The sequence below is a fragment of the Sander lucioperca genome, chromosome 14 (assembly GCF_008315115.2).
Source record: "Sander lucioperca isolate FBNREF2018 chromosome 14, SLUC_FBN_1.2, whole genome shotgun sequence".
Lineage (NCBI taxonomy): Eukaryota > Metazoa > Chordata > Actinopteri > Perciformes > Percidae > Sander > Sander lucioperca.
This window is the reverse complement of record NC_050186.1, coordinates 11,579,475-11,607,125: the sequence shown is the minus strand read 5'-3', so window position 1 is coordinate 11,607,125 and position 27,651 is coordinate 11,579,475. Positions and strand designations below refer to the sequence as shown.

Genomic DNA, 27,651 nt, shown 5'->3' with positions numbered 1-27,651 from the left:
TAGTCCAAACGGGAGGTTATGAAAGCATGAATGAGGGTTTCTGCTACGGAGTCAGACAGTGATGGCCGGAGTCTGGAGATGTTTCTGAGATGAAAAAAAGGCTGATTTGGTGATGGATTTGATGCGAGTATGGAAAGAGATCGTGGAGTCCAGGATTACACCAAGGTTGTGGACCTTGGTAGTCAGTTTGGCTGCAGAATGTTTTGCACCACTCATGCTTCATTTCATTTATAGTCCTAAGCTGTCAGCCTCTTGTAGCCGAAGGTATTACAACAACAAACTGTTTTCACAGATGGGGGGGGAAAAGTATCTTAGATAAAGTATCCTTGCAAAACCTTTTTTTCACCGTAAACGTAGGAGAGAAAACTATTTCAGTATCACCAGAATTTGTTTTTCAGTATCACCAGAATTATCACCAGTATCACCAGAATTTGTTTCTCTTACAGGGCTTCCGTCTGTGCTGTCGAATATTTTTTTTTTTATTAGTGATTTGATCTTTTAGGTCATGTTACTGACCCTATTTCAACCGAAGAATAATACACAGACTAAAGTAATTTAGAAAATAACTTCATTTTATTCAAATGCATTCCGCAGTACATGAAATCAGATTAATTGAGTCCGGCAATCACACTGTAAAGCCATTAAAAAAAACATAAAGATATACATACATTTCTAACGGAGACGCACCTAATGGTATCCTGTTTGTTTTGTGACGTGATGCACTTTGTTTTATTGAGCCAATTCAGTTCTGTGTAGTCTCTGCTCAGCAGAGACTTTCTATTTCAGATCAATTCTCTGTAAAGAATTTTCCAAAAACCCTTTTGGGATGTCCCGATCAGCTATTTTGGCCCCCGATCCAAATCCAATTTCTAAAATATTGAATATCTGCTGATAGAGTCCCGATTCCGATACTTGTATTTGCCCAGATATTAGAGCTGCACACGTTGTTGTTTTTTTATAACTAAGTAAATAAAGTAACTTAAAGATGTCTTCAGCTTAATACATTTGACAGTGCACCTAGCATTTTTGTAAAACTCGCATATAAAATCAACTTTTACTTAGAATGACGTAAATATCGGAGTAAGGGGATTGGGGTGACTGCAAATGCCCGATCAATTAAAAAGTGCCTGTATCGGCTCCGATCAATTAAAAAGTGCCTATATCGGCTCCGATCAATTAAAAAGTGCCTATATCGGCTCCGATCAGGACTTTAAATTGACACCCACCAAATGCGAGTAAAAATTTACTTTGGCAGGTAACATTTTAAAGTTACTAGCCAATTTGGCCGGTGATGAATGAAGCAAAGCGTCTGTTACCCTGTTTCCACCAAGCTAGTGGAAGCTAGTTTTCCTGGCCGAGAGACGGTTCTTCGGCTGTCCAAACACGAAAGCACCGGCTCCGAACCGGCCCTCAAAATGCTTTGGTGGAAACAGGGTTTGTTTGAATCGGCAGAATGCAGAAATGTTTCCAGATTGGTCTGTTTTGCGGCAAGAAATTTGGGCGGTTTTGCGTATCTTTGGCTTGGAAACCTGGAAATCTTTATTTGGCAACACTGCTTTAAATACTAATCCTACATTTCCCATGAACACTTTGTCGTGACGTGTCATACGACCTTTGGCTACGTGCCTAGCGTGCGTGGCATCGATTACGAGCTACGCTGAAGAAGACGACCAGAACGGAGCCAAACAAACCAGAGGAGCTATAATTAAGTAGTTAGGAAAAAACAAACGTGGCTAGTGGATAATCTGATTGGCTGGTAACTTTCAAAATCTACTAGCCGTGTTGGCTGGTGATCAAAAAAGTTAATTTAAAGCCCTGGCTCCGATAATTCCAGATCTGATTGGGACATCCCTACACATTTATCTTATGGACATTCCCTTAAAGTCACATTCATCTCCACACTCAATGTTTACCCAACAAGTCAAAACTTTCTGTGAACTAAATAATTAACGAACTATGTGTTTTTGTATTTTTTATTAAAGCTGTGATGTTGCAGCAAACTGAAGTGGTTAGTAAGGTATACATAGATGTGGGCTCGCTGAATGTTGTAATCAGTCAATAGTGTATTCAAAAGGATAGTCCTGTGTGGGCGCCGAGTTAAAGATGACGCTATCGAACGGGTTCTCGGTGATCCAACTGTCCACCGGAAACCAGGAGTCGTACCAGGAAGTTGTCCTCTCTGTTTCAGGTATTGTTGTCGGGGCTGCTGTCGTGGTGGTTGTTGTTGTGGTTGTTGTTGTGGTTGTTGTAGCAGTAGTTGTGCTAAGACCGGCTCGTAATCTCTGCTGACGCAGCCGGCGTAAACGCATGATCCGGAGCCGCCTGAGTCGTTCTGCGTTCTGAGCGCTGGCGTGACTGTCGACGGTGGCGGTCACAGGGCTGCTGGCCGCAGTCGTTTTCACCGCGTTGACTTTGGTGACCAGTCGAATGGGCCTCTTGCCGTTGAGCGCCATGATCTGTTTGATGCGGTCCCAGTTGGATTTGGCTAAGGTGAAGCTGCAGGAAGTGGCCCCGGAGTCGTAGCCCACCGTGCAAAGTCTGGTCTGAGGGGTGTAGCCGTCAACTTTGGCCGTCACCCTGTACTCGCCGGGATTCAGCAGCCGCCAGTAGTCACCACCTGGAGCTAGAATGAGTGTAGGTTAATGGTTAGGAGCTGAAATTCTTTCAACGTGCAAAAATTAAACGTTCAAACGTCAAATGTTCTGCTCATGAACCATTTGTACATATAGCTACGAAAGGCAATGCACTTTAATCGCATGTATTCCATATATTTAACTTTCACCCAGGAAACAGGTGTTCATGTCTCTGAAGAAGTTAAGGGGAAAACACAAGACTTTTAGCCAGGAAATGGCTGTTTGTGTCCTGGGAGAGCTACTCAAGGGGACCCAAACTACAAACTTTTTTAAAATCTTAACTAGTCATTTCGGTGTCTAAACTGTAATTGTCGTAGGACAGTCACCTTTTGTAGGCTAAACTTAACTGCAACGACCGCTTAAAAAAACGTCCGTAACCTCACGGCGCTGTGTACTCGGCTCACAGTTACTTTTTCTCGGCTCAATTTAACTGTAAAGACCGCTGAACTTAACCGACTTGACCGATCGTCATGTGACATAGGATATGCGAATTATTGTGCAGATGTTTTCGTACGATATACAAACCCGTTGATGAGAATGCGTTGTAAATGTACGTGTCATGCAAAGTGTTTTTGTACCAAACATACCCGTTTTGACATCATGCCGTATCCCCTCCACAGATATGGTGACATTAGGCAGCGGATTTCCCTCCACGTCTCTCACTACACCCTTTATCCCTCGATTAACCTGCACAGGACACCACATGTCATGCCTCAAACAGAGCCAGTTTATAGACAAATGAAAGTAAAATACATCGCTTTCAGTCCATTGTTTAATGTCCCAGTGAGACACTGAAATACAATCCAGGAAAAGAGGTTTGAGTAACAGATCAGTGAGTTTGAAGGGGTCATCAGATGCCAAAAAACTGTCAGAGGTTTATTATAGTATGAGGAAGGATTTTACAACTCTGGAACGTTGTCACGCTGACAGTCTATTTATCTTTCATCACATCAATCGTTCACGTAACGTTCAAGTAATCCATCGGGAATGTGCTCTTGCGTGTATCTCATTGTCCAACACAGCTGCTGTCTGTCTGAACACAGGCCTAAGAGTATCACTCAGCCCTCTGAAAGGTTTTTCTAAGAAAGATATTGTTATGAATAATGTTACAGTCCACATTCCATTCTGTGAAAACTCTGAAGAAAGTCATTCTCATCCGTTTTATTCCAGCAGGTTCTCACTCCCATTTCGTAAAATACGGATGCTTGGTCAGGTGCCTTTGTCGTTGTTATTGAAGCTAAAAGTCTCCTTTAGCGTCATATAACGTGCTTTAACTAAACACGCTTGGTCGGGACTATTGCTGTCCCTTTTGACGCAGTTAGGTTAAGGAAAAGGTCGTGGGTGGGCTTACGTTTCCGTGACACACGGAACGGGGCGGTTGAGTTTAGGAAAAGGAGCAGCAGTTAGATAGGATTTAGCGAGTAGTATTTAAGGGCGAATTTCCGCATATGGAGGTTGGTTGGGGTGGTGGATGGGTCAAATAAACACAGGACTTTCACCCAGGAGAGCGGGGTTCGCATCCCGCTTGTCACGCTTGCTATAGTCGCTTTTTATTTTCCTCCCGCGTGTCACAGAACCGTACGCCCACCCACGACCCTTTCCTAAACCCAACCATCCCGTTCTTCCCGCGTATCACGGAACCGTAAGCCCACCCACGACCTTTTCCTTAACATAACTGCGTCAAAAGGGACGGCAATAGTCCCGACCAAGCACGTTTACTTATAGCGCTAAAGGAGACTTTTAGTGTCAATAAGAACGACAAAGGCACCTGACCAAGCGTCCGTATTTTACGAGATGAGTGTGAGAACCTGTTTCCCCGGTACGTTATACAAACGCGCTGAAGGACGCCTTTTTCGTCGCTTCAGACACTGACAGCCACTGTCCAAACGTCCGTATTTTACGAGTTAGGAGTGAGAACGGGTTGTTTATTCGTATCCTAAATTGCAACATTGTTTTTCTATCTGTGTGAACAAACCTTGGGACAATCCTTCTGCCCATCCCGACACTTTCCTATCTCACTACATGTCATCTAAATGAATGTAGCCATTGTTAGAAAATATGTGCATCCTTGTGTGTCTCATTAAACCTTCACCGAGCCGATTATCGGCCGTTGGACAGTCTGGCGAGGTCAGTGACTCGAGTCTGTTCGGTGTGTTCCGTGCCGTCGTCCGTTGGAGGAGCCATCGGCCTTCATTTTGGCCGACCTGACATGCTCAGTCGGAGGCAGGGCAGTCGGGACTCACTCAGAAATGGCGAGCGGGATGAGCGTGACTAAGCCTCTCAAAATCTGACAAATCTTTTAAACTGACCTTTGTTGATCTGAAATGAAGACAGATTCAGCAACTGCACGGCCTGTTTCTCGCTTAAAATGTTTTCAGAAACACGTTTCGGTGAACTATTTTAGTACAATATGAGATCGTATTCTGAATGAGTCGCCAGTAATGGCCGGTTGAAAAATCCAAAATCCGGAAGCAGCAGCCAGACGCGTTCGTCCAATCAGCTGCCAGTTTTCATTTTTTGGGCGACGATACAGATTAGCGCCGCCTGCTGTTATGGAGACGTATTACGTCTCGATGCTTTGGTGTGTTCCGAGGCACTTTTTGGACCAACTCGGGGAGACTGATCAGTCCAACTGCCTTTTTTGCCGACGGTCGGCCGTCTGGTTGGTCTGTAACTGCCTTTAGAGCATTGTGAACTGAATCCTGCTTCGTGTCGCTTTGTTCTCCAAGATCTGCTTATGCTTAGGAGATTTTCTGTGTGATAAGTGTCTCATACTTATCAGTTCAGTTCTCACTTGTTCGATGAAGGCCAACAGAGCCTCGCGGTTGTTCTCCCACTCCAGAGGCAGTTCACTCTCATGGGGAAACTTGTCACAGCCCAAGAAGATGGACAGTTCAAAGCAGTTGGTGTGCAGGTAGCTGAAGTCATTCATACCTGTGGGAGAGGAAATGATCAGCTCATTTACTCAGGGTGGTGTTATCAGTTCATCTATTCAGGTACCTACCACTGTTATGCTGGAGGTACATTGGATTTCCGATATGGTATTTCAATGCATCAATTCATGACATTTGACAAACTCAACAGCAACACGTCTTTCGAGAACAATGCCGCGGTTTCTGAGGATGATTTCACTGTCAAAAGATTTAATTTGGAACAATTTTTTTTATTGAAGGTAGAAACTATGAGGTCTGTGGATTATCCAAAATAACCAGGACACTGTTTCAGGTAAGACATGTTGCTGTTGACTTTTGGAGCACCACAAATGTAATGCCATTCACTTCTATTGAATTGGACCCCAAACGGATGAATCCGTCGATGGATAAGTGGGATAAGTGATTAGCTTTTTCACATCCTTCTACTATTTCTTTGAAGCTCTCTGTGTCAACACTTACTGCCCACCACTGGATCCCAGCTGGCTCTGTTGATGATGCCCTGTCCCCCGGTGATATCGTCACCATGGCAGGAGCCTCGGTAGGTCTCCGTCATGGTCAGATGGCTGTGGGCGTACGACATCGCCAACCAGCGAAACATGGCGTCGTCGGGCGTCTCCCTCAGAGATCCATCCCTCTCCCGCTGGATGCGAGCCCACGTCTCCTCGTTCATGTCGGTGTTACTTCTCCAACGCCGGCTGTCGGTTAACTTTAACAACATCGAAGGGTTATAGGGTTATTATATGGGTGCTGAGTTGATTTATATCTTTATTTAGTTCTTCTTTGTGAAATAGCCTTACAGACATTACTGGACGCTGCATGTCAAAAGGGTACGCAACCAGTTTTTCTCCTCCTTGCAAATTAGCTCCGAGCACAAACGGGTTCCGCTCCATCCAGGAAATTACAGCTTTTGTCTCAGTAGCAAGCTGTTAAAAAAAACAAAAAGCAGAGAAATGTTTGAGTGTCAGCACATTTTGTAGGATCAAAGGGGGGGATGGACCCTTGGTGGCATTAGGAACAAACTCACAGAGCCATTGAGGAAGTTTTCTGGGAGGGGGATGTGATGGTTGGGCACGACGCGAGGGACCCAGCCTCTGTCCTCGGCTCCCCACAGGATGCTGTTCAGGTCGGGGAAGTTCTGGAAGATGTCGTAACCTTCTTCGGTCCAGTGGCCCAGCGCCCAGTTCCCCATCTCCGAGCCCTGGAGGAAACGGAGGAGGACCACGTTAGCTCTCAAAGAACATTTTGAAAGTGTTGCATACGTACGTAGCATTTTAGCATCAGTAAAAAAATATTTGAGAAAATGTTCAGATGCTGCAAAAGTACTCTCTTAGACGCCCTTCCAGTGGAGAAAATGTGATGCAGTGCTATATAGGCTGCTGTCATAGACAAAGATTCCGGGTCTGAAAAGTGAAGCCAACGAGGAAGTGCCTTAAACCTATATTCTATCTGATTTCCAGCAGGGGGCGACTCCACTGGCTCCAAAAAGAAGTCTGTTTCTACGGAAGTCTATAAGAAAATGAGCCTACTTCCTTTCTCATTTGATTTATTACCTCAGTAAACTTTTTCATTATGAATTTATGGTCGCAATCGCTAGATGCAAGTCTTCTTCAATACAGCATGATATTCATTTTGTAACTGATGGTCCCATTTATTTTAAAATAGACGATAAAGCAGGGGATGCTTTAGGACCTGTCAATCAGGACAGAGGCTTAGCAATGCTAACCATGCTAACACTGTGGACTTTAAAATAGACCTGAACTTGTTTTTGGCTGTTGTCCGCAGTTTCATCTTAAACTTTGCCCCTCTTACTGTGTTTTTTCACTTTAGAAAAGTTACCTGGAACGTTTTGGTCGTCTCAAATGTCTTGTTCAGCGTTCTGCCATCCAAGCTAGCTAGCTAACTCTAGCTTTAGCTGGTAACTTAAGTGAAAGTTTGGCGATTTTCTGTCCTGCCGTACTGAACAGCAGCAGCACCCCGAGGTCCGCATTTACCCGCGGATAAATCTCCGCTGGATCAGTCTCTTCAGAGGGGTTGAATATTGGCAACTTTTCCTCTTAGCATTTAGCTAAGCGCAGCCCAAAAAACATAAACAACACTGGCTTAGCTACGGCATCTCTCCCAAGCTCCAAGCTCACATAAAAAAAAAACATGATGGGGACGGCCAATTTGCCAAACTTGAGGCTTCAAAACGGCAGTCCACTAAACATTTGGTGACGTCACGGCTGCTACGTCCATTTTTTTTTTTTTACAGTCTATGGGTGCCGTTAAAAGGTGCCACTATTTCTTCCGCCCCTGCTCCTCAGACAGCCTGAGTCCCGCCCTGACTGAGGATACCCATATTCTACTGATATTCTGACCGATCTCAGTGCTTCCCGGTGCTGAAGTTACACTAACGTTTTGCATTTTAAATTCTGTTTAATTTATGTTCTAACGTACCATCTCGAAAGCCAGCTCGTAAGCATCGGGGTTGAGCGAGGGCACCAGGTGTATTCTCACTCCGTCCACCAGGCGTTGCACTCTGGGGTTCCCATCATTGTACTCTTTGCACAGAAACTGCATCAGCAGGAGGAGAAGCTCTCGACCCAGCGCCTCATTCCCATGCAGACCAGCTGTGTACCGAAATTCAGGCTCACCTAGAGACGGTGGGAACAAAAAGGAACCGTTAGTTTGACTGAGCGGTGTCACGTTTACGTACTCGGGATGTTCTTTAGCTGCCTCGTACCTGTCTCGTGCTCTCCGGGGTTGTCGGAGATCTCCATGGCGTACATCTTCAGGCCCTGAGAGCTTTTACCAATGTTGTAGATCCTGGTGATGTTGGGACACTCTTCGTTTATCACCTTCATCATCTACAAAAAGAAACGCATTTGTTATATCTGTTGCTGCAGAATTATAAAAGGCACAAGTGTTTATTATTTATTAGTCCGATTTAAAAACCGACCTGTCTCATGTCCTTGTAGTTGTGGTGTTTGAAGTCCAGGTCGTCTGATGGGTTGACTTCATTCTCACTGCGGTAGCTGCCTGAAAGAAGCAACACGCTGATTGTAGACAAGATCGGATTATCTGCTGCAGAGAAAATTTTACTCTTAAAGCTATGTATCTTTCTGATAATACTGAAACCACTAGTTAGCATTTTACAGTTACATCTTAGCTGCTCTTTGCAAAGAGAAAACATCCAAATACATGTATCTAAAAATGTTATGTTACACTGTCTGACGAAAAACTAATAAAGTCTACTCAGCATACGTTAGGACTTTAAAAGCATTGGTGTCAGTTCTAAAATGTCCATTCTAGTAAACACATTGTGTTTCTGATAAGAAGAAGTAGCCGGTGGGGGGAAAAAGTACTTAGATCTTTTCAGTAAAAGTAACATTACAGTGTAGATGTACTCTGTAACAAGTAAAAGTCCTGCATTTATAATTGTACTTAAGTCAAATACAAGTATTAAGTATTAAGTACCAAAAGTAAAAGTACAAATTATGCAGAATGGCCCATTTCAGAATAATATATATTATATTATTGTATTCTAATTATTGATGCATTAATGTGTTCATCACTTTAATGTTGCAGCTGGAAAAGTTGGAGCTCATTTTAATTACTTGATTATCCTGCTGGATCAATAACGTTTAATCTTAACTGATAATAATATATCATAATATATTAGTTGATTATGTTTCGTATTATTAATTTGAATTATGCAAAGTAACACCATTTATAACATAAATGTAGAGGAATAGAAGTATAAAGTAGGAGAAAGCAGAAATACTCAAGTAAAGTACTTTAAAATAGTAATTAAGTCCAGTACTTTCCAGCAAGACTGAGAAAACATAGTTTCTGGGAAAGTTATTCTGTGATTCAGTTATGTGCAGTAATGTTACACTTTCTAACCCCGAAGTTATGGAGTTTGTGTTGTGAAACCATTTTAACTCAAAGTCTGGCAAACAGTAATGTTTTTTCTTCCAGTGGAGGTTGACGTATTCCTGTAAGGAATGAGAAAACTCATGACTCATGAGGTCAAGAAACTCTCCAAAAACCTGTGAAAAACCCCGGCTTCCTAGCGGCTGAAAGAGATGAGACATTTACTCGTGACAGCAGATCAGTGGTGTTGAGATCTCCACTTTTGAGCAAGATTGAAATATTGAACGCCAAACACTTCAATTTTTTGCATTCTGGTGGATTTTTCTGCATCAATTTGTGGTGCAAATGTTTCTATTTATGTAAAGGAAATTATAATTTTTTTTTTTTGCGGGGTTGCACTGGCCAGTTTTGATTATTCGGGGGGTTGTAACCCCCCCATCCACCCCTGTAATTTACGCCTCTGGTGGTGTCTGTGGTACTGACTGGGTAGTTGACAGGCCAGGATCTCCGCTCGAAGACACAGGCTGCCGTTCCAGCTCTGAGGCAGGATGCGGATGTAGCGAGCCACCACGGGCGGGCTGAACTGACCCAACACCGGCGTGTCCTTATCCACATTCCCATAGAACAACTGCAGGAGAAGATCACAATCAATAGAAAAGTATAATTATGATCTAGCTATTGTGAGATATGAGTTATGTATTGTTGATTTCCACGCACCCATTCAGCATAGCCGTCTTGCAGTATTGTCCAGTCACGACTGTCGTTACTGAAGGCCACAAAGTAGGACGACACAAAATCCTCCCTGGGAAGAAAATGAGATGAACCACTCCATATTTGATCTGTATGGAAGCTACGGTATGTCAAGAATATTACTTTGAAGATGATTTTTTGCGGCATTTTGTCCTTTAACCCTTAAACCCTCTGAGGTCTAAGGGTATTTTTTAAGATATATTCTTGAATTCTCCTTTTAAGGGTATTTGCATATAACTGATCCCCATGTGTCAAAATGTTCAGAACAAACTCAGCTTTCTGCCCAAAATCGTTCCAGATATATGTAAGATATAATTTGGCCCTAAAGCGGAAATATTTCTCAAATCTCTTGTGAAAACATACCTATACTCAATTGTTTTGGTGCTTGAAATGAGTTTACAAAAGTCTTGGGTTCACAAAAGTAGCGTAATATACAAGGGCGTAACTTTGGGTTCAACATTGAGAGGGTTGACATCGTGTATTAAAAAACATCTTAAAAGTTGATGGAAAAACCCCTAGAAAAAAGTTGCCAAAAAAAGTTGCCAAAAAAAAACCTCTGAAAAAAGACTATCTGTCCAATCTGAGTTTTCTGTTGCACGACTAAAACAACTTTTGAATGTACACGTGTTCCACCAAAACAAGTTCCTTCCTGAGGCTATTTTGCAGAGGCACCGTTGCTCCGCCCGGCGCTTAGCACCGCCCAAGACAATTGTGATTGGTTTAAAGAAATGCCAATAAACCAGAGCATGATTTTCTCCCATCCCGGAATGCTGTGTGGACTAGCCAGACCCTCCTCCGCAGCGCTGTGGAGGAAGGTCTGGCAATGCGAGACTAAACGTGAGGTTACGGTTGTTTCAGCGTCCTTTGCAGTTAGGTTTAGCCGACAAAAGGTGAGCGTCGTGGCAACGACAGTTAAGTTTAGACATCAAAACGACTAGTTAAGATTACGTTACGTTCTCTCGTTTAGATATAAGGTTGTCTTTCCCGCCACCGCTAGGGATTTAATTTATGAAACGCACCTGAGGGTTGTATATGAGGGTAGGAATAAACAACACATATCGTTGTTTGGAGGACTTGTTGAGCATTTAGAAGCTAAAGAGAGTTCAAAATCATGAGAAAGTATAGATGGTATCGCATAATTTTGACTTTTTTTTAATGTCAGTCCCAACATTGTCTTTCTTTTCTGGCAGAAATTAGCTTCCGTATATCCACAAACAAGCAATAAATCACAGCGAACACATCACTGCGTGCATCTTATGAAGTGAAGTCCAGACTCACAGTTGCTCTGAGTTTCTTCCCTGAGTGATGACCCCCGTGAACTCCACCTCTCGGCGGGCATCGACCTCAAACCAGTGGTTTTTCTCTTCTGGCTCGGCGCACCACGCTCCGCCGTACAGATCCTCCTCATCCTTAGAGCCCTGCACACGACCCACCACAGCTTATTTTCATCCAGACTTGTACACAGATGATTGCTTTGAGAGCAGACTCCCCCACGTTAAGGAGCAGCACAACTCATTTCACATATGTGAAGAAGATTTGGAAGACTTTCGGGAGGAGCATTTAATAAACACTCGAATGAGGAGAGAATTGTTATGTTATTTTAAATAACTTATTTTGCAGTGCCGTCCCAACTCTCTGGAGTTCCTGTCTTCCTGTAGGTGTATTTAAACTCACGCTGGAGGCGTTACGTTTAGCTGACCCTTTAAGGTAAACAAAGATATAGCAGGCGCCTAAAACACAGATCAGAGGTCCGTTTCAGGAAGGAGGTTTAACCAACTCTGAACTCTGGGTTGATTTACCCTGAGATGGGAAACTCTGAGTTTTCGGTTCCAGAACAGCTGATTTGAGTTGGTTCAATGAACTCAGAGTAGGTTCACTCAGAGTTAAGCGCATGCACCACCACTATAAAAAGGCAGCATGAATGGAGCCATGATACTACGATTCACTATGGCAACAACCGCAAACAAACTGGTCGTCGGAAATACTCTGAAACGGGCTGGAGTTACCCCTCTCTCTCAAGTTTGATTAACCTCTCTTTCTGAAACAGAAAACCCAGAGTTTCCCTCATCTCAGGGTTAACAAACTCAGAGTTTTCACTAAACCTGCTTTCTGAAACGGGCTAAAGCCTAGTCCAGCCTCTCTCTCTCTCTCTCTCTCTCTCTCTCTCTCTCTCTCTCTCTCTCTCTCTCTCTCTGGGAAGTGTGCTAAAGAGTGGCAGGCCCTCCGACCTCCAAAAGGAGAAAGTCCTGAAACAATACATTCCCTTATCATGCAGCTTTCTACACTACCAGAATCTGTAGAGACACAAACATATTTATACATTAACAGGTTTGGTTATTAGAGACTGGCGAATATTCTCGTCCCCTGACCTGTGACCTATGAATGACCTGATGTTGTTTAAGCTTTCCCCTTTGTCTCATCATACCACAACATGGTGTTTCTGGAAATCCCACCACACACACCTCGTTTTCCATCTTTAGTTGTTGTAGTACTTTTACTTTTTGAGCCTATACCTGCATGTTGAGCCGCCCCCTCTGAGCCGTGAAGCCGTGGTGAGACTGAGAGGAGGCCAGCAGCTGGTCGTCCTCCACCCGGTGAGACTCCAAGCCCAGAGGAGGACACTCTGAGAGGGAACACATAACACACAAACAGGATCTGTTCAATGTGCCAGAAACACTGTGATTCAAAACACTCCTTGGCTTCATTCCTGGGAGCAGCAGAGCAGCTGTTATCGAGTCTGTCAGAAGCTTTTTTTCCTTCTTTTTAATGAGACGCAGTAAAACATTACCTCCTTTATACACTGTTGGGTAGTTTGAATCTACAGCGATGCATCATGGTCTATAAGATCATCATATGTTTGTAGCGTCGCTGTCCTGGGAGAACCATGGATCTCTAAAAAGTTTTTAAACTTTTCACGGTGTCAGAAAAAACAGCCCTGTTTTCAGCTTTGTTACGATTAGGGCTGCAACTAACGATTATTTGTTACATTACATACATAAGATGTTGGGTCTGGGAACTCACCATTGGTTGGGCTCAATCCGAGGGGCGGGATAAACTGTTGTCTTTCAAATTCTCTCTGCACTCATAGACAACCATCGCAACGGTAGTTGATAGATTAAACCGTTGCAACTCTGCCATCATTATGTTAAGCCCGCCCACCCACTCTATACACGATGTGAATGGCCTGACCAGAATTTGGTTTTTCCAGCTCGCAAGCCAACGGAGAGTTTCTAGACGACCCTGGCTGCAAATTACATTTGCTGCCGCTAGTGTGCGTCTAGATTTCTAGGCTACACAAAAGGCCTATTTCTCTCAAATATTGTTCACAAATCTGTCTAAATCTGTGTCAGTGAGCACTTCTCCTTTGCTGAGATAATCCATCCACCTCACAGGTGTGGCATATCAAGATGCTGATTAGACAGCAGGATTATTGCACAGGTGTGCCTTAGGCTGGCCACAATAAAAGGCCACTCTAAAATGTGCAGTTTTACTGTATTGGGGGGAGGGGGGGGTCCGAAAACCAGTCAGTATCTGGTGTTAGGGTTAGGGTTGGGTTAGGGTTCATCCCTCTCTCTCTCTCTCCTAAAATTGATATAAACTATTATACATTAATATTATTTTCCACTTTCACCGAGTTAAATATTTTAACCCACATCAGCCCTGTTTCATAACTAACAAAAAATCATGTATTTTGATGCATCGTCTATGAAACAAGTCCCTGTATCTCATGGAAATATTACCTGTTAGGTGACAGGTGGTATATTTTGGCTACAATTTAGACACATATACTTAGTAAGATTTAGCTTTTTCTCTTACTTTTTGGCTCCACCGGCACAGAGATCTGCTTCAGTCTCTCCTCTTCCTCCTCCTCCCACTTCTTCCTCTGCCGCTCGGCTTCACCGCGTGATGAGAAAACAATGTGTGTTAAAACATGCTTTAACATGGACCTTGCTCTCCAGCCAACAACAACCACCACCACACAAAATACTACCATGTGTGCTTCAGTGCACTTTTGTCTCCACTCGTACATTCCTCATCTGTTTCCCGTCTGAAACATGGGTCAGTTTAGTCGATATGAGCTCATATCTTCAAGGTTGTCCGATGCATAAAATGGTAACTTCTTCTTCTGATTTGACAGGAAATACCTAAATGTTGTGTCGGACTTTATTTATCAAAACTGATCTTTTCAGTCCCTCCCTTCCTCTTGATATCATCGTAACGTCACCCAGCTGGTCTCTGGGCTTTAACAATAACAATCCACATTCTTTCTCCCACCTCTATCTTCTCTAGTCATTTTTTTTCCCTTATCAATTATTAAAGGATAACTTCAGGGTTTTTCAACCTGGTTTTCCTATCGCTTTGTGTCTAAGTGACTGATGGGAACAACAATCTTTGAAATTGGTCCAGTATTAAAGGACAAATCCGGCGCAAAATGAACCTAGGGGTTAATAACATATGTGTACCGAGTCGACCGTTCTCTGGGACATGTTTTCATGCTAATTGAATGTGCGAATGTGACCAGTTTTAGCGCAGAACCGCTAATTAGCTTATAACGCTAGTCGTCGGGGCATGGCTAAAGTAAAAAGAAATCGCTATTTCTATATCACTAACAAGGCTCATAATAGCACTACACTTCCACGGTAGCATAATGAGGATCCCTACATGTAAACCCTAGCATTGAGAAATTTGTAAGTGTATAGACAGTTTATTAAAAAGATAGTTTATAAAAACCGTACCGTTTACATATACAGACGGGCGCCATCTTGGGAAGATCCACTTACCGTGGAAGTGTGGTGCTATTTTGAGCCTTGTTAGTGGTGTAGAAATAGCGATTTCTTTTTACTTTATCACTTTCACCAAACCCACCAGACTCCATTAAAGAAGCGGTACTTTTATCGTCGTAAAACACACTTCATTCAAAGTGGACAGACACAACGAAAAACTATTAAAAGCCGTCTTGGTTCATCTTTCCACTGTTCCAACAATCATCACTCTGGTTTGGTTGAAATAAACCCTTAATTCACCCATTTACATGTGAAGATATGCTGGCTCTATACAAAATACTAAAAGTACTGATTATTTAAATGGAGTCTGGTGATGCATGTCTGAGCTCCAAGCCTATTGGTTCCTACTGATGACATGCATCTTTAAAAACACTTCACAAAAAATTGTAGAATTTTTTTTAAAAGCTCAGTCAAGTGACTTATAGGAACAACAATCTTTAAAATTTGTCCAGTATCGAGCGAGAATGCTGTTCTTTTTGATCACACAAACAGGAGAAATTTGTGACACAAATTTTGTGGAGGACTATTTTGAACAGCAGATTTATCCACAGGTTTCCCACAACAATTTAAATATTAAAAACCTTTTTCCGCCTTTTCTTTACGAGCTCTCTCCTCCTCTTCTTCTTGTTTCTTAGCAGCCACTGTGAAGACAGAAATAGAGAGTAAGTCGTCTCACTGCCACGATTAAGAAGTGCAGCACGTTGAGTTATTGGTACAAAGTTATATTAATGATGGATGATGGACGTACAGTCGGCGTAATCATACTCTTCATACCAGGCGCCGATATACGGGACGGTGGTGGCTTCCTCTGAAACAAACGCAGATACACGATTAGAGATAAGGTTGACAATTTAAAATATAATAAAGTACATATATTGCAGTAAGGGGGCTCTAAATTTAAGGACCTGGGCCCGGATCCGGGTACACTTGACCCCAAAGTCCAGTTCATTTCATTAGTTTAAACACTGCGTACTGTACAAGGGCATAGTTGGTCGATCCGTGCCCGAATCCACATTAGACAGAAACGTAACGAAAACAAAAGTTAACCACTATTTAACCCTCCTGTTGTCCATTTTCAAAACGTTTCTATATCAGAAATTTGTTTTTTTTTTCAACCAAATTGTCAAAAATAATAACTTGGATGGTTCCGTAAAACCATAACTCTTCAAAAGTAAAATAAATGATCAGTTCACTACTTTTATTGAATTTGGGTGTTGTATTACATTTTTATAGCATTGATAACAATTTAACAAAATTGATAAAAGAACGGTGAAAAAAGTGTCAAAAATGTCAGCAAAAGCTTCAAAAACGTGGCATCAAAAAAAGGGAAGAAAATGTGGCAAATAACTTGTAAAAAAAAAAGTAACAATAAACATCGGGAAAAGCTTCTCAAACTTCGGGAAAAGCGACAAACGTAAAACGTTTTAATTTTAAATTATGACCCAGAAAAACCAAAAGTTGCATGCAAGTTGTGTTGCAACCCAAGCGTTAACGTGACTACAAGAAGTTATAAATCTGTCACAATGCAATACTAATGCCACTCTATCAGCAGCGGCTTCTCCTCCCAATGTTTTTGCGCTGGTCAATTTTCTTTTGGCTCAGACTGAAACCTCTTTCGGGGAGCCCCAAAAATTCCTCTATACAAACACTCTGAGTATAAAACCCTTTGCCATATACCAAGAAAAACCTGGACACAGATTGTATGACAAAGGGGTACCTGGTATATACATGATGACCTCAGTAGTCGTGGTTTTTTTGGTATCAGGGCGTCCCCTGGGCACCTCACCTGTGAAGAACCCAGCACATACTGAAATATTATAACATTTTACGGCAAAATATCCGCTATCAAACAAACAAAAGACACTACACATTAACTGGCACATTTTCTGGAAAACCCAGCCCTCCCCTCTCTGTCCTCAACCCCTCTTTTCAAACAAAATGTCTTCTGTACTGAGGCCGCTGTGGAGTCTCACGCAGTCAGCAACTAAATCCCTTTACGTCCAATTTCATAAATAAGCCCTATAAGTTGAATTAAAGGTGCAGTAGGTAAGCCTTATAAAACTAACTAACTAACTCTGTCATATTTGCTAAAACTGACCCTATGTTCGAGTAGAACTACATGAAGCAGGTAATTAAAAAACTGCGTGTCACACGCATTCATTCTCCCTTGTGGGGGGAGGGGCTTAGGAGACCGTTTTGGGCTTTAGCGGAAAGGGGGGAGGGACTGAGAAGTTGTTGATGTTCAAATTGATTGGCTAAGTCCTGGATCTTCACAATCCTACCTACAGCACCTTTAACTATGTAAAGGGTGAAATGGCAACCAAAAAAAGACCACCACATCACCTGTATGAACACTATTCATCCCCATCGGGATCCTGATGCTGTTATGTAACGGCAGTTCTCTGAGAATGACCCCCCTGTTTCCTTTGTAAAGCCCTTTGAGATGACACACTGTGATTCGAGGCTCCAGCTCGCTACAGAGACATGAACTTGAATTAGCCACCGTCACGAGCCCTCGGCTAGTTGGCAGAAAGCTAAAGCCTGAAGTCTTGTTTTCTCTCAGAACACTCAAATTGCAATATAGTTAAAGATTATTATGGATTTTTTGCCCAATGATGCCATAAACAAAACTGCCTACCCCAGCTTTAAAGTCCTTATTATGTACCCAGATTAAAGACAGTAGTCCCTTTTTATTCTCTTGTTGAAAACATCTAAATCATAAATCTGTTTCATTGAGAGCAGCAGTATATGGCCCTCCTAACCCGCTGGAACCCTTTAGCTTTGTCGTAAAAGGCTTCATAAAACTTTTGGCTCTGAGTGAGTGGATGGTGATGAAAAGAAACAACATACATCCGGCATCCCAGTAGTCAGCATCGAGCTCACTGCAAGTTTTTGTTGGAGAACCCTAACCCTAACACCCAAAGAGGGCCCCTTTCTTTCGGGCAACGGCCTAAGCACCCAGAAGGCCTCCGAACCTGAGAGTTTTAAGTTCTTTTAACCTCACTGTAACCTTTTACTCCACAGCTTTAAGGAGCCTACCTTCATTTAACTTTTCTCTTAATTTTCTTAATCCCCCTCTCTTTTTATGCCTCTGTATTTGCCTTTACTGAAAGTTTATTTGAACAGTTTTAACCCAAACCTAACCAGGCTTCTTGGAGATGTCAACTGCATGTTTTGTGAACAAGCACTAACACCGGTTCAGTGTCCCGTGAATAAAAGTCTCACCGAGTCCTGGCTCGACGGGCTCTTCCCATCCAGGCCCATTCGGGGTCACAGGTGGAATCACTGTGAAGATCAAGTTAAAGAGTTAAAATGTCTGGAATCCCACCGTCCCACCAGACCAGAATAATAAACATTTTCTTCAAGAATATACGGTAACACTTTACTTGAAGGTATCTACATAAGAGTGACATGACACTGTCATGAACACATGACACATGAACCCTAACCCTAACCATGAACCCTAACCCTAACCCTAACTCTAACTATAACTTGTCATGACAAAAACTGAATAACCCTTAATAAAAGAACTGTTATGTCATAAACGTTTATGATTTGTTTATAATGTTTATGACACATTCATGACAGTGTCATGTCACTCTTATGTAGTTACCTTCAAGTAAAGTAACCGAATATTCTTCTGATTACCTCTTAAAAACCTGAGTATGATGTGTACGTACGTCTGTCCCAGCCCAGTTCAATCAGCAGCCGCTCCTCTTCCTTGTCCATAGACGGACGCTTGGTTTTGGGCTGCACTGTGGTGGTCGCCTTTGGTTTCTTGGTGGCTTTGGGCGCTTTGGGCGCTTTGGGCGCTTTCGGCTTCTTTGTGGGTTTTGGCGCTTTGGGTTTCTTGGTGGGTTTGGGGCCTTTTGGCTTTTTGGTGGGTTTAGGAGCTTTCTGCTTCTTTGCTTTGGCTTCCTTCTCTGCTGCTTTCTTTGCCCTGGCTTCAGAGAGATGAGTTTAAAAAGAGGAATTAGTATACAATGGGTGTGTTTATACACGTATGGCACATAAAGCAGCTGTGTAGCTACTTTAAGCATTTTATTGGAGGCTTATATGAACTTTTGTCGCTAAAATGTTTCTCTTCTGTTCTTGCCTGTTTGTTAGCACAGACGTATTTAAAGCAAACGTCATACTGTACCTATAAAACAAGTTACAACTCAGACGGACAGACGGCCATAACACATAAACACAGCAGGGCCTGGTTCTGAAAGAGAATTCCGACGGGTCATTGGTTTGTGTTGGTCCGAGACCAAACAAAAATAGCACTCAGAGTGGAGACTAAGGCCTAATAATCGCCCCGGTTGTTCCTTTGACAGTCAATCCTGCAGGCTGTTCTCATGAACCATTCGTACTATAACTACGAAAAAGTAAAGCATTGTAATTGGTATTTATCCCATGTATTTATTACTGTCAGCACCACATTGACTGCTGCTGTATAAGAGCGTGAAGAGCCTCGTAGGGAGGAAGTCGGGGGGGGGATGTTTGGCTCCTAAAACACAGCCGGGGAGCGGAGTTCGTGTCCCTAAAGAAGTTAACGGGAAAACACAAGACTTTCGCCCAGGAAACGGATGTTTGTGTACTGGGAGTACTACTAAGGGGACCGGTGTTTTAACCCAAACCACAATCTTGTTTCTAATCTTAACTAGTCGTTTTTGGTGTCTAAACTTCGTCGCGGAACGGTCACCTTTTGTCGTCTAAACTCAACTGCAACAGCCACTGAAACAACCGTCCCTTCACGGTGCTCTGTACCCGGCTCACAGTCACCTTTTCTCGGCTAAATTTAACCGTAAAGACCGCTCAACTTAACTGTCATGTGACCGGCCATCACTCGCCCTAATTTCGTGTTATATCATACGAACCTGTTCATGAGAATGTGTTAAATACTGTACAGAGAACATGACGGAATAGTTACATAAGAGTAGACAAAAGTTGGATCTGATGGCAGAGAGAGAGGAAAGGTCCTGTTTTTACTTTGGCCAAGAAGGTTATGTTTTTGGCTGGGTATGTCTGTCGTTCAGCTGGATTACGGAAAAAACTACCGACCCCATTTCAACCAAACTTGGTAGACGGATGAAGCATGAGTCAAGGAAAAACCTATTAAATGTTGGAGCGGATTGGAATCACGGGGCGGATACACAAATCATGTTTTCTAGTTGCACTGTAAAATCAAATGAATTGAATTAAAACAACTCAACTTTTCTAATTAAAATAATTACATTAAACAAACATGATACAACATGTGAATTACTGAGCTCTAGAATTGTTGGTAGTAGTATTTATTAACAGAGCCATGCTGTTTCCCCCTTCCTCCTGTTACAGCTGTGTACTTTAAGGGATTAGTTCAGATGTTTTGAAGTGTGGTTGTATGAGCTACTTCTCCAGAGTCAGTGTGTTAGCTACAGTAGACGGCGGTCGGCGTGCCCCCAGTTTGCAGAAGCAGGCAGGAGTACCGACATGGAAGCTAAGAAATGTTCTGTACTGCAAGTTTTTGTTATATATGCCGATATATTGACGTGGCTGATTTATAGTTTGGGCTGTAATGATTGTCCAGAGTGATGCATGAGGGATCCTAAGAACGCTTGTCAACTAACTAAACAGTTTAACAAATTCAAACGTGGTTAGTTATATTTTATGTTGTGAAGGCGTAATGTTTTCACAGTGTGTGCACAGTAAATATTCTGCAAATCCAGCCTTTAGTTTCCAAGACATTCAGATTTAGGCTATGTTTAGACAGAAATGATCTGAAGAGAAAACGCAAAAGTGGCGTTGCGTTATCACTTTTTTATTCCGCATTTTGGGGGGGGAAATCTGCGTGCATATGGTGACGCAAAAGTGTGTGAAATTCAATGTAGTATGCACACCAGGCGGCTAGGTGGTAGTGTGAAGCACTGCCACACAACACAACCAAGTCCGCGCGCCTGCGTAGAACCTTCCTTCTACTTCTCTCCCTAGTAGCGCGAAACCAAAACATGTCGAAGCGAACAACAAAAGCTGACAATTTTGTCTGGACAGACGAGGAGGTGGCACAACAGGGCGTGGACTGGGACTCCTGCCAGTCAAAATATATAGATATATGGACCGAATTTCTTCAGCAGTATCCTGTACCTGGAGGGACGTCATATCCACACGAGAAAGACGCTATCTGTAAAAGACAGATATCATCAAAGGACCAAGTATAGGCAGGCTGTGGATACCCAACGGCGGAGTGGCCATGGGCGAGTAATCACTCTATATTTTGATTTATGTAACGAAATATGGGGTGGGTCGCCAGCCACCACAACAATAGAGGCTGCAGACTTTTGCGTTTTTACCCTTTAGACGGGAACGTGGCGGTGGAGCGTTTTTAAGCCCCAAAAACGCCGTCACCGTCTAAACGAAAGGCACATCTGATAAAATATTTTTACGTTTTCACCCACGAGCGTTCTCGTGTAAACAGGGCCTTATAACAGCGAATGGATGAAGGGGATCCCCAGAACCTTCAATCAGCTCAGTGTCCCGTTACACCTCCTCAACGGCTTAAAGACTTAAAAGGTTCCATGTTGAACTAGACGGAATATTACAGAGAGGAGATCTTCAAAGAGCTTCAGGGTTGAGTTTTTTGAATCCGCCGTGGTTATGTAACCATCGTCCGACTCCAACGCAGACACAGAAGGCGGCTTGTTTTCTCCTGCTAGACATATTTCCTGATGTTCCACCGGCCCATAAACACAACACTGCCAACGCATTACTCCCCCCCGGTGTCCTGGGCAGCCACTTAACATTAATGTCAGTCACCTTTTCTTCCTGTGTGACAGTACACAGACATAACATCATACAACATGTGTTCTATGCTCCAGTGTTCAGGCCTCAAAGCTTTTATCTGTTTTAGGTACTCAGGCGCAATTAGCGTTTTGGTTTCTTTGCAAAATGATGTGTGTCATGATAACATACACTGGAGAAAAGGCCACTTCAAAAACAATGAATATAAGGTGTTTTTTGCTTGTAAAAAGTACAAATCTGCCGATGGAACAAGTCAAAAATTACTTGCAAAGATTTCTTGGAATAAGATTTCATTTTCAAACAAGATGATCTATCTTTTACAAATAACAGAGCAGCTTAAACATCTCATGAGATGTTTAAAAAAAGCTTGTTTCATCTGAGATACGACTCAAATCAAAATGTTTTCAAGTTATTTAAGATGCATCGTCTAAAACAAGTCCCTGCATCTCACTAAAATATAACTTGTTAGGTGAATGTGTCTTATTTTGTGTTATTACATTTAAGTGTTATTACATATTTTAGAAATTAGCGGGCCCCAGACCCCCACGTCTGCCCACTGCACATACTATATATTCTTTGCACATTCTGCACTCAACCCATTCAGCCTCTTTTTTCTTTTCGTATGCAACAGTTATTTTGTATGTATATATTTGTTTTCTGTATTTATTGTTTATTTCATATTAATGTTTAACATGTTTGCTTGTTTATGTTTGCAACAGTCACCAAGGCAAATTTCATGTAAGTGTAACTTATTGTGGCAATAAACCTTTTTCTGATTTAGAATGCTAAAGTTCTAGTTCCCAACATGTCCAACCAGAGTTGTATCGATACCAGTATCGAAAATGCTTCCAATACAGCCTAAAATGCTGGTATCAGTATCAGTGAGTACGCAGATCTATGCACCGATCCGATACCATGTAATTTAGCCCTGAATTTCTTTTACTTTTAAAGCTTTAGTGCGTAACTTTTTGATATTAATGAACGTCCGTTACATTCAAGCCATTGCCAAATGAGTTGCTCCAAAGCTAATTAAGACTATCAGCTCCACACAACTCTCTCTGGATTTCTCAGTATGACTATGTTCAGAAGATTGTGGCGTCCGGTGACTTTTGCACACAGAAACTCGAGTGAAGATAATGACCTCTTCTGAAGAGTCCATCATGTTATTTTAATCCTCCGTGTCCTCCTTGGCTACTAGCAACTGCGTGGAGGAGGGGTGGGGGTGGTGCGCGGTCACGGAAGACTTGTATCATGTGGACGCACTGACAGTGTTGTCATTACTTAGAATTCCTCATGGGGGTGACAGAAACTACGCACTATAGCTTTAAGCAGTTTATTTATGTTCTTTTTACGTGATGACTGGCTGTCAAACTAGATAAGACTTAACCTTGATGACTCAAACTTGGGCCTCGGACTTCGACTTCATCAACTTCTTTAGTGACTCAGACTTGGACTCTGACTCTACACTTTAGTTTTGGGGGGTTAGGGGCCTGACAACAACTTTTCTGCCCATGGATACAATAAATGTTATCAATGCAAACAGAAGATAACTGCATTCATGCCTTGATAGACTGCAAAAATCCTGTAAAACCGGTCTGGTGAAGATGTTGCACACTCTGCAAAGCCTTCCCCGGATAAACAAAGCTTGAAAGAAGTGGAAAAAACCTTGTTTTGGGTCTCAGGTTTAGTTAATTATGGCCTTTAGTGTAACTTAAATCAGCCACACATGAAAAGTTTTGGCTTCTTGTGGTTTTGCTTCATGCAGCGGAAAGTTAACATTCAGAACATCAGTGCCATTGATCAATGCTACTGAAAGCTGGCGCTCTCGTAAATCCTGTCTGCTCACTTCTGGAAAATCGTAGTGGAAATATTTCTGCTGTTGCTCAGACTCTGTGTTTTTTACAGATGTGTCTTTCTTGGGAGACATAATTGAGGCACACAGGCGTCTCTCTCGCTGTAAAAGCTCATTCTCTCATCATTGTGCCGGACAAAACATGCCACTAAAACTTTAACACACGACCTGTATTCCTGGCAGAGATCATGTCCGCAGTCAGGCTGCCAAGAAAATGTCAGACCACCAACCGGACACACTGCGAGTTTCTGCCCTGTCATCTCTGAATCACTGAGATATTTTCATCTGGTTTCTGAAATGCAACTCATGTGGTAAACACACACACACACACGGCTTCTGTGACCATATGGAGGCAAGCAAACTGTCTGAGACAAAGAAATCTATGGACGACTTCAGAGAGAAAGTGGGAGCACTTGATAAAAGAGTTCTAACCAAATGTTTTCCTGCCTCAAAGATTGATTGCAGCCTTTCCTGTCTGTGTATCATCAGATTCTTGGCTGCAAGCTGTGGCTGCAAGCTCAGAGCAGAGCAGATGCCAGGAGAGGTCACGAAAACTCTGATCACTTATACCCTTAGACCAGGGGGTCTGCAACCTCCGGCTCATTAGCCCCTCTCCAGTTTCTCCCTGTAGCTTTCCGTAAAATTCTACATACATTTTGTTTTTACGTAAATAAATAGCAGTTACTTTTGAAAACTTTTAGTTTTCATTTAGCATTGTTGTAGGCCTAAAGTTTTTTTTTTTTTTTCAATTATTAGAGAGCTACAATGTAAATTATCTATTCTTAGCAGAGATGAGGGACTCGAGTTTGAGACTCGGACTCAAGTCGTACTTAAGTAGTAGTAGTAGTAGTAATTGTAGCAGTAATTTATTTGAACATGTAAAAAAAATAAAATATACATATATAAAATTAAAATGACAGATAAATAAGGACATGTACTTCTCAGCACAATCTACCAAAATTATTATAAGTAATTCAAATAAGAAATTCCCATGTTCAAAAAGGAGTGGGAAGAAGTTCATAAACAAACTTTTCTGGTCCTACCCCCTTTCTCTATTTTTATCCTTTAGTTAAATACAAAACAATTCAACACAATTCTTCTTTACATACACGTACACCGTATATCTACCTACCTACAGCTCACATATACCCATGCATACACAGGCACAGATGCATACATACATACATACACACACTTTTTTTCGTTGCACACAGAGTGACTTCAGACTTCACTTGAGACTCGTCCTCAAAAGACTTCAGACTCGATGTGTAAAATTTGTGGACTCTAGCTCAAAGACTCGAGACTTGGAATCTAGCTCAAAGACTCAAGACTTGACTTGGACTCTAGATCAAAGACTCAAGACTTGACTTAGACTCTAGCTCAAAGACTCGAGACTTGACTTGGACTCTAGGTCAAAGACTCAAGACTTGACTTAGACTCTAGCTCAAAGACTCGAGACGACTTGGACTCTAGGTCAAAGACTCAAGACTTGACTTAGACTCTAGCTCAAAGACTCGAGACTTGACTTGGACTCTAGGTCAAAGACTCAAGACTTGACTTAGACTCTAGCTCAAAGACTCAAGACTTGACTTAGACTCTAGCTCAAAGACTCGAGACTTGGAATCTAGCTCAAAGACTCGAGACTTGACTTGGACTCTAGCTCAAAGACTCGAGACTTGACTTGGACTCTAGGTCAAAGACTCAAGACTTGACTTAGACTCTAGCTCAAAGACTCGAGACTTGGAATCTAGCTCAAAGACTCGAGACTTGACTTGGACTCTAGGTCAAAGACTCAAGACTTGACTTAGACTCTAGCTCAAAGACTCAAGACTTGACTTAGACTCTAGCTCAAAGACTCAAGACTTGACTTGGACTCTAGGTCAAAGACTCAAGACTTGACTTAGACTCTAGCTCAAAGACTCAAGACTTGACTTAGACTCTAGCTCAAAGACTCGAGACTTGGAATCTAGCTCAAAGACTCGAGACTTGACTTGGACTCTAGCTCAAAGATTTGTGAGCATCTCTGATAGAGATTTTACAATATGCCTCTCTTTGCAAATACCTTCAAAGACAAACATTTAAATAGCAACAAACATAAACTCAATTACTCCTATAAGTTATATTGATAAGCTAATTTAGACCTAATAGGCTGTTATCTTCATTATAAGGCTCAAATATGTTTTGCAGCTCCAGACATATCTTTAACTTTACTATGGCTAAAAATTGTAACCTTTTTTGGCAGTAAAGGTGGCTGACCCGTGCCTTAGACGCCAGGGCTGCACAATATATCATTTCTTTATCGTCATCACGATATCAACTGGCAGAATAAACACACAGCAAAAGGCTGCGACACATCGCGAAAGACACTCACAGATCTTTTGTGTTAGTTGAAAGATAATATCAGCAGAAAGCTGCACTTTAAAAATGTAACTATCATTCTTTTTTTAGTGCTGTCTTTTATATTCATCTCAATGTTCAATTTGTTCCATAAAAGAGAGTTGGAAATTATTTCATTTTATTTGTATTAAATCCAACAAGCAGTTTGTTGTATTTTAGCAGAATACTGAAAGCAGCAGAACGGAGTACAATTTAATATCGGTTTAATAATCACAACTAATATCGTTAACGTGATATTCAACAACATCAGATATTTTCCTCGTATCGTGCAGCCCTAAATTCAGTCACAGACTAGCACCATCTGAACAGTAGACTTGTGTCTGTGTTATAGCTGCTTCTTACCTGCCTCAATTTCCTCAGGTGTTTTCTTTTTCTTTGGTTTCGTGCTCTCCTCTGGCGCCACTTCAGCCGGCTCGTCTGACATTTCAACACCCCCTTCCTCCGTCTGTCTCCTGGGCTCGACCAGTCCTCGGGTTTCTCTCACCTGGATCCGGTCTCCGGAGAGTTTGTTCTCCTCCTCCACATCTTCTCGAGCAGCGACCGGAGCGCAGCACAGGGTCAAAGCCACCCAGACGACCAGCACCTCAGCCCTCATTTTCTCCAGTGAAAACACAACACACTGCTGTCTGGGACCAAACACACAAGAAACCCCCCCCCCCCCCCCTAAAACTCAAACTAACTTTTGGACGCACAGTGACGAAGATCTGACCTGCAGATGCACAGATTCTGTTTTCTCTTAAAGGTCCTTTAGGAAGCCTCAGAAGACATGAAAAGGGATGCAGAGAACAAAAGGATGAGCCTGTGGACGTCTGGAGAGCTTCCTCCTCTCTGATGGCAAGTCAGCGTGGAGAGAGGGAGAAAATGTTGTGGGCTGCAAGTTTTTAAAGCTGGCCGTGCTGGAGAGGAGGAAGTGTGTCTGTCTGGAGTGGATTTTCTCCAGAAGCAGCCGCAGCAGAGCAACACACCTCCCTCTTCCTATTCTTCCTCCTCCTCCTCTTCTCCCACATATTCCTCGGTCACATCTCTCCCTCATGGCCCTTCACCCCCTTTTTTTCCCCTCACCCATGTCTAAGCTGAGGGGAGGAGCATCTGCCACATGTGACATTCCTACCAGGGAGGGAAGAAAAGAAAGAAAGAAAGAAAGAAAGAAGAAACATTAAAGAAAGACAGTCGACTCTGGTTTGCAGTTGTTCGTAGAATGACTCAACCAGCATGCAGTAAATGTGGATTTAATCAAATGATAAAAAACATACATTGAAAGACAACAAAACAAATTGACTTCCCACTTCTTCTGAATGGAAACATCCTCCTATTCGAAACTCTCAAGAGATATAGTTTAAAGCAAGACTAGTTCAATTCAGAAGAGATTAAAGGCACTATTTTCTCAGTTTGTTTAATCTCACATTGTCAGACCTTCCTCCACAGCGCTGCGGAGGACTAGAACTAGTCTTGCTTAACTTAGATTGGACAGATCTAGCTAGCTAGCTGTCTGGATTTACCCTGCAGAGATCTGAGGAGCAGTTAACCATAGTCCTCACAAATCCACCGAAGATTAGAACGCCAACACAAAGGAAGATGAAGGTAACGGACATCCGGCCGAAATGAGGGACATCTGGCGGAATTTCCGGCAGCACCGGAGCAATCCCAGACGTGGAACGTCGTGGACATAGACTACAGGTTACTAC

At 42.4% G+C, this 27,651-nt stretch overlaps 1 protein-coding gene across 3 annotated transcripts; it reads right to left on the bottom strand.

The window, feature by feature from the left end:
- Window positions 1-1,957: 1,957 nt before the first annotated feature.
- On the bottom strand, window positions 1,958-26,972 carry aebp1 (AE binding protein 1). Of its 3 annotated transcripts, none has more exons than XM_035991753.1 (21): window positions 26,676-26,972; window positions 26,309-26,592; window positions 18,636-18,899; window positions 18,181-18,240; window positions 16,673-16,741; window positions 15,704-15,763; window positions 15,537-15,596; window positions 13,988-14,065; window positions 12,685-12,794; window positions 11,450-11,589; window positions 10,139-10,223; window positions 9,905-10,049; window positions 8,505-8,584; window positions 8,289-8,412; window positions 8,003-8,199; window positions 6,591-6,764; window positions 6,364-6,489; window positions 6,026-6,272; window positions 5,428-5,567; window positions 3,221-3,320; window positions 1,958-2,623 (listed from the first exon to the last, which is right to left on the bottom strand). In XM_035991753.1, exons 2-21 carry the CDS (start codon window positions 26,559-26,561, stop codon window positions 2,052-2,054), a joined length of 3,084 nt encoding a protein of 1,027 aa, XP_035847646.1. In that variant the 5' UTR covers window positions 26,562-26,592; window positions 26,676-26,972; the 3' UTR covers window positions 1,958-2,051. The 3 variants fall into 3 exon arrangements, with proteins under 3 accessions (XP_035847646.1, XP_035847647.1, XP_031143685.1); XM_035991754.1 differs by having other exon boundaries at window positions 26,309-26,588; XM_031287825.2 differs by having other exon boundaries at window positions 26,309-26,585.
- Between the last annotated feature and the right edge of the window lie 679 nt (window positions 26,973-27,651).